Source organism: Hyla sarda, chromosome 12 (genome assembly GCF_029499605.1).
Source record: "Hyla sarda isolate aHylSar1 chromosome 12, aHylSar1.hap1, whole genome shotgun sequence".
NCBI lineage: Eukaryota > Metazoa > Chordata > Amphibia > Anura > Hylidae > Hyla > Hyla sarda.
This window is the reverse complement of record NC_079200.1, coordinates 70,028,162-70,038,425: the sequence shown is the minus strand read 5'-3', so window position 1 is coordinate 70,038,425 and position 10,264 is coordinate 70,028,162. Positions and strand designations below refer to the sequence as shown.

At 46.0% G+C, this 10,264-nt stretch overlaps 1 protein-coding gene and 1 long non-coding RNA gene across 2 annotated transcripts in view; one reads left to right on the top strand and one right to left on the bottom strand.

Annotated features, from left to right (window-relative positions):
* Positions 1-595: 595 nt before the first annotated feature.
* HM13 (histocompatibility minor 13) overlaps positions 596-10,264 on the bottom strand; it is a gene marked incomplete in the record, with an annotated part of 19,195 nt that continues 9,526 nt past the window's right edge. The window contains 7 exon segments of the mRNA XM_056547547.1: positions 596-893; positions 5,164-5,345; positions 6,039-6,124; positions 7,503-7,605; positions 7,740-7,776; positions 8,179-8,262; positions 8,889-8,924. Coding sequence (XP_056403522.1) covers positions 811-893; positions 5,164-5,345; positions 6,039-6,124; positions 7,503-7,605; positions 7,740-7,776; positions 8,179-8,262; positions 8,889-8,924 — 611 coding nt within the window.
* On the top strand, positions 900-2,468 carry LOC130296227 (uncharacterized). Its single transcript, XR_008849162.1, has 2 exons — positions 900-1,871; positions 2,123-2,468. It is a non-coding gene; the product is annotated as an uncharacterized LOC130296227 (long non-coding RNA).

Genomic DNA, 10,264 nt, shown 5'->3' with positions numbered 1-10,264 from the left:
ATTTATGAAGGATTTACACACTATAGCATAAAATGGACGTGTGCCAGGGGCAGCTCCGAGTGTGATGTGTGGAAATCGAATCAAACATCTGCTTATACCAGTGTTTTCCAACTGGGGTGCCTCCAGCTGTTGTAAAACTACAACTCTCCGAATGCCCGGACATCGAACGGCTGTCCGGGCATTCGGAGAGTTGTAGTTTTTACAACAGCTGGAGGCACTCTGGTTGGGAAACACTGGCTTATACAGCAAGAATGACATGAGGACTTTCACTGAAACCAGTACTGGCAGAATATATGGGGGGAGATTTATCAAAACCTGCTATTGCTATGGGCAATTCAGCAACTTTTCCTCTGGACACGTTTTGATAAATCTTCCCCCATGGTTTATAAGAATGTATGCCTGCTTATTCAGCAATAGTGACAGAAGGACTTACTCTACAACCAGGCTGAGATTAAGAGAGCACAGGAAGAATAAACACACAGTATATTATTGGACGGATATTAGGAGATCCATTATGCCCAGGTGGAGCTAGAATAGACCTCTATAGGTGATCGCTGTATGCTTCGTCTTCTGAATAATCGAAGCACAAGAAATGCATCTTCACTGACGCTTTAATACCATAGAAAGCAAATCCACCATACAAAATATAAAAATACCGGCTCAGCGACACATGACAGGCACAGACAAACACCCACGCCGGGTGCTGGAGGGGGGGGCATAAGCAGTTCACACACGCACATATTGCAGAAAAAGGGGAGCAATAATGAACGGGGTAAGGGTCACGCTTCTCGTTTCCCAAGCCCTCCCCAGTCATGGAATGTCCCGGCCATAGAACTCAGTCCTCCTTTTTATCTTGCTCATCTTTGTCTTTATCCTTCGGCTGCTCTTCGTATCTGGAAGAAGGAGGGTGGGAAATGATAACGTGCCCAGTAACGCGCCCTCCCTGGCTCCTGACCACCCAACCCAGCCCCTGCCACATTCACAGTAGTTATAGAAGATTCAGAAACGTCCAAGCCAATGATCCAGAACAGTCAAGATTGGAATGATCCCCCTGCCACCCATGTTGGCAACGCCTGACAACACCATGAATTCTAAATTGGGGCCATTATTCCTCAAAATCAGCCTCTTCTGTCAAGTTAACAATTTTATAGTTTCATCTGTTACTGGTAAAGTTGGAGAATATAAAACAGAACAACTTGACAGAAGAGAACGTCACTCCTGGCCTTCTTTATAAACAACACGTTATTAGTACTGCAGTAAGATCAGCACACACATGGACTGTAACGTCTGTGCAAGTTACTAAAAATCCTTGTACCGATCCCGATCTGCAAGTTATACTCTAGTCACATCCAAAGCTGCATTTAGAATTCTGCTGACTTTTCCTTAGTTCCCAGGCTGCAATGCTTCACATGCACAGAGCACGAACAGCTTTTTACTCAATGCACTACATCAGAATACAGACTGCAGCAGAGCTGAGGGTGCAGCTTTATTTGTGTCTACAGTTTAAAGGGGTACTCCGGTGGAAAACTAATATTAATATACATACATATATAATATATATACACACACACACATATTATATTAGGGATCGACCGATATCATTTTTTTAGGGCCGATACCGATAATCGGTGGAGGTTAGGGCCGATAGCCGATAACTTATACCGGAATATCGGTATAAGTTATCGGCTATTTATCCCCCCTCGACACCACTGCAGGTCATTGATTTAAAGTGGGCGCTTTAAATCAATGATCTGCAGTGGCTTTTGCGGGGCCATAGGCCGCAGCTGCCACCCGCTTCTCTCCCCTACCTGTCAGGGTGCTCCGGGCCATCCATCCTTTCTTCCTTCCTGTAGTGTCCGGGGGCATTCCGGGTGGAGGGTGAACCGGTCCGGGCTGTCCTCCTTCTCCGGGGGTCATCTTCTCCACTCCGGGCAGGCTCCGGCCTAGTAGCGCAGCATAGACGCCGCTGCGCAGTGATGCCCGTGCGCAGCGACGCACCTGACGTCACGGCGTAGCGGCGTCTATGCAGCGTACTAGGCCGGAGAGGAGAAGATGACCGCCGGAGAAGTAGGACAGCCCGGACCGGTGCACCCTCCACCCGGAATACCCCCAGACACTACAGGAAGGATGGCCCGGACCACCCCCATTACGGGTAAGTTTATTATTTTTTTATTGACTCGAGGGTGGGGGAGGGGCCCGACCGTTATAGCGGTATGGGCAAAAATCCATACCGGTATACCGCCCAGCACTACAGTGGGGGGTGCGACGCTGTGGGTCGGGGGGGGGGGGGGGGGGGGCGGTCGCGGTGCGGTGGGGGCGGCAGGGCATTATCGGCTTATCGGCAAGGTAATTGCCGATACCGATAATGCCCAAAAATCGTGATTATCGGCCGATATTATCGGCCATACCGATAATCGGTCGATCCCTAATATATATATTATATAAAATATTATTTTTTTTTTTATTTTTTTTTTTTTAAATCAACTGGTGCCAGAAAGTTAAAACAGATTTGTAAATTACTTCTGTTAAAACAATCTTAATCCTTCCAGTACTTATTAGCGGCTGTATACTACAGAGGAAATTCTTTTCTTTTTGGATTTCTTTTCTGTCAGACCACAGTGATCTCTGCAGACATCTCTGTCCATGTCAGGAACTGTCCAGAGAAGGAGAAAATCCCCATAGCAAACATATGCTGCTCTGGATAGTTCCTAAAATGGACAGAGGTGTCAGCAGAGAGCACTGTGGTCGTGACAGAAAATAAATCCAAAAAGAAAAGAATTTCCTCTGTAGTATACAGCCGTTAATAAGTACTGGAAGGATTAAGAGTTTTTAATAGAAGTAATTAACTTTTTTTTACTTTCTGGCACCAGTTGATAAAAAAAAAAAAAAAAAAGTTTTCCACCGGAGAGCCCCTTTAAGACATAATGTAACCTAGAGGGGAATATTCCAGGATTAAAATTATCACCTACCCACAGGATAAGGCATAACGTACTGATCAGTGGGGGTCCTACTGCTGGAACCACCACTGATCATGTGAATGGAGGACCGCTCTCACCAGAATAAACAGAGCTGCAGCACTATATTGCCTATGCCAGGGTTTCTCAACCAGGGTGCCTCCAGCTGTTGCAAAACTACAACTCCCAGACAAGCCTTCGGCTGTCCGGGCATGCTGGGAGTTGTAGTTTTGCAACAGCTGTAGTAGGGATCGATTATCGCTTTGGCCGATATTCACGATTTTGTACATTATCGGTATCAGCAATTACCTTGCCGATAGTGCCCCGCCTCCCCATTGCCTCCCCCATCCCCGGTTTTAAAATTACCTGTTCCCGGGGCCCGCGCTACTTCTGGCTCCTGCGATGTCCTGCGCGCTGCGTAGCGCAATGACGAGTGACGTCCTCAACGCGATGTCACTGTCAGTGCGCACAGTGACAGCTCAGGGGGCGCCGGAGCCAGAAGTAGCGCAGACCCTGGGAACAGGTAATTATAAAACCTGGGATGGGGGAGGCATTGGGGCAGCAGCGGTAGTGGTTGGACTAGGGAGGACCCCAGGACAGGCAGGGGGAGAGAAGCGGGTGGCGGCGGCGGTCTCTAGCGCCAGCTTTAAATCATTGATCTGCAGCAACTTCTGCAGGGTCGGGGGGCGGGTGGGGGTAAATAGCTGATAACTTATATCGATATTCCGGTCTAAATTATCGGCCTGAAAGGTCACAGATTATCGGTAGCGGCCCTAAAAAAAAAAAATCAATATCGGTCAATCCCTAAGCTGGAGGCACCCTGGTTGGGAAACACTGACCTATGCTATGACGTTCCGTACACAGTAAACAGGGCGGAGGCCGAGCCTATGTGTTGCTGCTCTACTCCCTCAGGGGACAACAAAACCTTTTTTTCAAGACATGTGGTGGTCCCAGCAGTCGGACACCCACCGATCAGCTAGTTATCCCTAATCCTCTACATAGGTGGTAATTGTAAGTCTTACAATAAACCTTTCAAAGGGGTTTTCCTTAGGAATAAAATAATATTACAACGTTCTGGCACCATTCAATTTGAAAACAGATTCGTAAACGCTCTTTAAAAAGGTTCTTACCAATCTAAAACAATGCTCTCTGCCAAAGTTAGGAACTGTCCTGCTTTAGACAGTTCCTGTCATGGACAGAAAAGAGCAGTAAAGAGCACTAAGTGTGACTAGAAAGAACTACATCACTTCCTCCAGGGCATACAACAGCTGAAGAGAAGTAGAAGGCTTGATTTTTAATAGAAGTCATTTACAAATCTGTGTAGCTTTCTGACACCAGTTGATATGAAAATATTTTTTCCCAGATTAACCCTTTAGTAAAAAGGTGAAGTTTGATGGCGAAGCTTCGCATAGAAAACTGGTTATACGGACTTAAAATCCTCCCATCTGCCGTTACCCATGGAATGTGGTTAAATGTCTGCACATCATAAGTACATATAAAAGTTATTTAAAGCACATGAAAAATGTGCTATAGTAATTTTTCATAAATTACACCTATGGTCCCATCATTGGATAAATACCTGAATATAGTGTAATTTTCTCTGATCCTGCTGTCTCTGGAACTAGCGCAAAACCAAGCTTCATGGGATTGCATGACACTGTGGCGCATGCTGAGGCTGTTATGAACACAGAAGGAGCTTTGTTCCAATTGCAGAGTTACAAGGGATGGAAGGGCGGCAGGGCCAGTAAAAACTGCGCTATGTTGAGGGATTTATTCAACGATTTGACCATGGGTGTAATAAAAAATTACTATAGTACAAATTGCTACACTATGGTCGTTTTCATAAAACTTAGGATTTTCACTTTAAAGATAAGCAGAAGATAGATAAGACCCCTTGCCCCCCTTCTCTGTCCAGCTGATTCTTTAAATCCAGAAGAGATTGGCTGTTAATTCTGAAGAAGGAAGGTGTAAGATTCACCAGAGGCAAAGAGGCCCCCGTGAAGTACACACAGAAATAGCACCGTCCACTATATAACATCATGTTATCCAAGCAGCGCACTCTTATGCTATGTAACTAGACACGGAACCTGCTCCATGACGTTCCCAGTAGGGTGATAATGCAGATGATGGGGAAAGGAGTAATCTTGGACAAGGCATGGAGTCTGCTGGATGGGAGGTAAGGCTGGGGAGCGGCCGATGTGGGATGCACCTGTCCAAATGCAGATATGAGAGGGACCCTTCATATGGAGCTGGGGTTGAGCTGCCGCCTGCGGCGGGGGGGAAGAGGATTTTTGTTGCATGGATTCAGCCAGGCTGGAAGGAGATCCAGACACCACCGGAAAGTGAGAGAGGCGTGGAGTGTGAGGTAGAAGTTCCGCAGAGGACTCATAGCTGTGAGAGAACAAAGGACAGGAAGGAGAGCAGGGAATGGGACAAGACAGGAGGAGCAATGAACATGGAGGCGGGGGACAGGAGCAAGAGGAGACCGAGAAATCAGGAAGCACAAAGAAGATGAGTATGAAGATCAAGGAGATCAGAATGTGAAGATTTGGAAGGATTAGGATAGAGGAGGTAAACATGTGACACGGTAAGGAACGGCAGGAGGGGCAAGGGGCCAGAGAGGCATGGAGAGCCAAGAAAGGGGGGAGTGACGGGAAGGCCAAAGAAGTGAAAGTAGGAGAGTGGCAGGAGGGGAAAAGAGATTTAAAAAAAAGGCACAGTGTGACAAGAGGGCAGGAGACAGGAGAAGAAGTGTCGACAGGCGGAGGATAAAAAAGGAAGAAAAGAGTAACAGAAAATAAGAAATGGGAGGAGGAGGATACAAGAGCAATATAAAAACATAAGAATAGGGGAAGGAGCATAAATTAAGCCAAATGCAAAAAATGATGAACAAAAGCAAGAATGAAGAATATATATGAAGATGGAGTAGACACGGGCAGAGGATGTGAATGCAGAATATGAGCGAAAAAGAGGAGGAAAAAAAAAAGGGAGGCAGAAAAATGTGAACGTTTCCAGGACTGTCCGACTACTCTACAAGCACCCCCCCCCCCCCCCCCCCGGCCAACCTCTACATCAGTAACTCACCTAAACATCTCTGTGATCTCTCCTTTCACCAGAGCCACGAGCAGTGGGAACCCAATACAGGCAGGGACCAGGTACAGGAGTGCCGGCTGCAGAGGGAAACACATTACAGTCTGCTGTCAGGTCAAGTTACAGTTCTGGCTGGACAAAATACACAAAGCAGAAGTCTCCAACTTGTGTGGCTCTCGCCACTGGAAAACTACAATTTCCAGCATGCAAACAGCTGCAACGAAAAACATGACCCAACTAGGCACCGTAATGGTAGCCATGAGGAGGGGTGGGGCAAGATGGCTGCCACTTTCCTGCACTGAGGAGTGGAAAATTAGTTAAGCTATGTTCACATATGTTCACGGAAATGCTCCGTTTCATAGACGATTATGCATTTCTCTGGCATGGAAATTTTGCCGTGTGCACAGCGCAGCAGAATCCCGTTGAATTGACTCTGCTGCAGCGGAATCTCTGGAAATTCTGACATGTGAACATGGCCTTAAAAGGAGTAAACCAGAATATAAGAGTAAACAGGAAAAATAGGGCCATGGTCACACCACAGCATTTGAGGGTAGAATTTCCACTGGAGAGCCCAAGAGCAGTGCTGGGATTGTGCGGACTGCTTGGCAGTCTCCATAGACACGCGCACAGACATTCTTTTGGCAGATCTGCTCAGACATGCAACGTTGTCCAAGCGCTGCCCTTGGGATCTCTGGCGGGAAATTCAGTCTGGAGATTCTGTGGTGTGAATCAGGCCTAATGCTGATGCTGCTTCTTCCAAATGCATGAAAGCTTTATCTGGAAACAGAGAAATTCACACAGCAGGACGTAGGGAACAGAGGGAAGTGTAACCTGAGCAATATTTTGCTCTTAACCTTCTTACTGCAGAGCTTCAATGGTGGTCCTCCCACTATCACTACTGACTGTGGACTCTGGGATCAGGTGTTTTTTTTTTTGTTTTTAGCTATTTATATAGGGATTGATTTTGTCGTACTTTTGGGAAAAATCTTAACTACATGCACGAAAATTAATACATTTAAAATTGTCCTTATTCTGACCCCTTTAACTTTTTATTTTTCTGCGTACAGGGTGCTATGAGGGCTAATTTTTTGCGCCGTGATCTGAAGTTTTAATCGGTACCATTTTTGTTTTTCTTGGACTTTTTGATCGCTTTATATTCCTTTTTTTATGGTATAAAAAGTGATCGAAAATACGCTATTTATCCAGTCACTGGACCACCAGGGACAGGATAAAGGCACCTTTAGACGTCGCGATCAACTTTGACAGCAGTGATCTAAAGGGTTAATAGATGGCCACGGTGATTGCCGCATGTCAGCTATTAACGCCGGCCCCCAGCTATAGGAATCAGCTGGGGGCCGCCCGGTATGACGCGGGCTCGCGTCATACCAGTTAACGGCCATTGGACGAGCATAGACGTCCATGGTCGTTAACGGGTTAATATGTCTGCAGGTTACTTACCTGAGCGTGTTTGAAGGTGTGCATCACAAATATGGTCAGGGCCAGGCCAAAGATGTACGCCAAGAAGCTGGTGTAAAAGTAAGTGTGAGAGTTCTTCTTTAAACTGTAAAGAAAGGAGTAAATCCGGGTAGAAAGGATCAGTGGAGGTCAACAGTGAAAACTCTAAGGTGAACATTAAGGAAGACATGGGTACAATGCTCCCTGAATAACTGACACAATAAACCAGCGCATACTCACCTTATGTCAAAACGGAGTAACAAAGCAATGAAGATGCCTGGAATACAGAGAAGAAACGGAACATGTGACACTTGTATGATTAAAACTTCTTCGGCCATGTGGTGTCACATGATTGCAGCGTCAGACTACACTGGATTTGCAATCTGTAAACAGAGACACATAGGTCTGCACAGGAACTGTATGGAGAAACCATAGGAGAATTGTTTATCAAGACTATTTACAAAGTTGCCCAATTGGTTGCACAAGTGCATGTGGCAGTGACCCAGCACCTTGAGGCAGCAGTGCGGTGCACTCATGACCACCGCATGTGAAATGATAAGACGCAAAGTGGTCAGGATGAAAGTCATTTTTGCTCTAAGGTTGGGAATACAGCAGGTTATTGCACAGATTAAACCAGCGATGGCTGCCTGTTGTATATGATGACACAGTCTGGACTCACCTGGAATGACAATATCCCCCAGTCCCAGCATAGCAAAATTATTGGCTTCAAGTCCCCTCTCCAGCAGATCCTGAGGAAAAACCACTGGAAGAAAAAAAAAAAGACTATTAGAGATTGAGGAGATGAGAAGTGACCAGAATCACAATGTATGGCAGTCTACGGCTGTCACAAAACTACAACTCCCATGGTAAGTTGTCTTAACAAACTTCCAAAAATCCTACAGCGCAACAAAGATTATTCAAGATTAGAGATGAGCGAACTTACAGTAATTTCGATTCGTCACGAACTTCTCGGCTCGGCAGTTGATGACTTTTCCTGCATAAATTAGTTCAGCCTTCAGGTTCTCCCGTGGGCTGGAAAGGGTGGATACAGTCCTAGGAGACTCTTTCCTAGGACTGTATCCACCTTTTCCAGCCCACCGGAGCACCGGAAAGCTGAACTAATTTATGCAGGAAAAGTCAGCAACCGCCGAGCCGAGAAGTTCGTGACGAATCAAATTTACTGTAAGTTCGCTCATCTCTATTCAAGATCAACAAATGTAGCTGAATTGCAGCCCCGATCATGCCCAGACAAAACAATTGCAAGACTAGTGGTGAAAATTGTGCAAAAATACAACTCTCATCACAACCCGACAAAACTGCTGCAAGAACCCCACGTAGGGGAACACGGTGCTGCAGAAAGAAAGGAGCGTGTAGGAGGTTAATACTTACATTTTATTGGTGCCTCAAATGATTTGGCTACTGTTACCCATGACGTTGGTCCCCAAAAACCTTAGAAAGAAAAAAATTAAAAATAAATTACCCACCTTAACCCCTTAAATAGGTGACATTTTATCCCCATATAGTAATATCCATAGGATAGGAGATAAGAGGTCTGATTGCGGGGGGTCCCAGCAGCGGGACCTCTATGGATAGGGAATAAGATGTCAAGCAATTGAGTACCCCTTTAAGGAAACAGTCAAATGTATTTGGCATGATCATTTTTTCCTCCTACATTTCCATCCACAGACCCATATGGGGGCTTGTTTTTTGCGTGACCAATTGCACTTTGTAATGACATCACTCATTTTACCATAAAATGTAAGGCAGACAAAAAAAATATTAATATGGGGAAACTGAAAAGAAAACCGCTATTTTGAAAATTTTGGAGGATTATGTTTTCCCAGATTACACTGTAAGGTAAGAATTACATTTTCTTTTGTCTGTGGGTCAATACGATTAAAATGATAACCATGTTTAGATGATTTTCGATTATTGTAGTGTAGTGTATTTTTTGAACACCTATACCATTTTACATTTTACATATACAGGGCTGTATGAGGCTGTATGTAGTTTTGTTTTTGTTGGTACTGTTTGCGTATTACTTTTTAATCACTTTTTATGAATTTTTTTTTTAATGTGACAAAGAAGCTATTTTCTTTTTTTACATTTACCGTATTTTTCGCCCTATAGGACGCACCGGCATATAAGACGCACCCTATTTTTAGGTGCAAAATCTAAAAAATTAAAGATTTTGAACCCAATAGTGGTCTTCAACCTGCGGACCTCCAGATGTTGCAAAACTACAACTCCCAGCATGCCCTGACAGCAGTTGGCTGTCCGGGCATGCTGGGAGTTGTAGTTTTGCAACATCTGGAGGTCCGCAGGTTGAAGACCACTGCATAGGAGGTAATACTCACGTGTCCCCGCCGCTCCGGACCCCGTCACCGCTGCCCTGGATGTCGCTCCATCGCTGTCGCCGTGTCCCCGTCGCTCTGCTGCCGGCCTGCTGCTGAACGTCTCTGCTGCCGGCCATCCTCGCTCTCCGTCGCCGCCATCACGTCGTTACGCACACCGACGCACGTACGCGACGACGTGATGACGAGGAAGGAGAGCGCCGGCCATACAGGGGATCCCTGAACGGAGAAGACACCGAGGAGGCAGGTAAGGTCCCTCCCGGTGTCCTGTAAGCACTAACCCGGCTATTCAGTCGGGCTGTTCGTGACCGCCGCGGTGAAATCGCGGCGGTCCCGAACAGCCCGACTGAACAGCCAGGTTAGTGTCACTTTCCCTTCAGACGCAGCGGTCAGCTTTGATCGCCGCGTCTG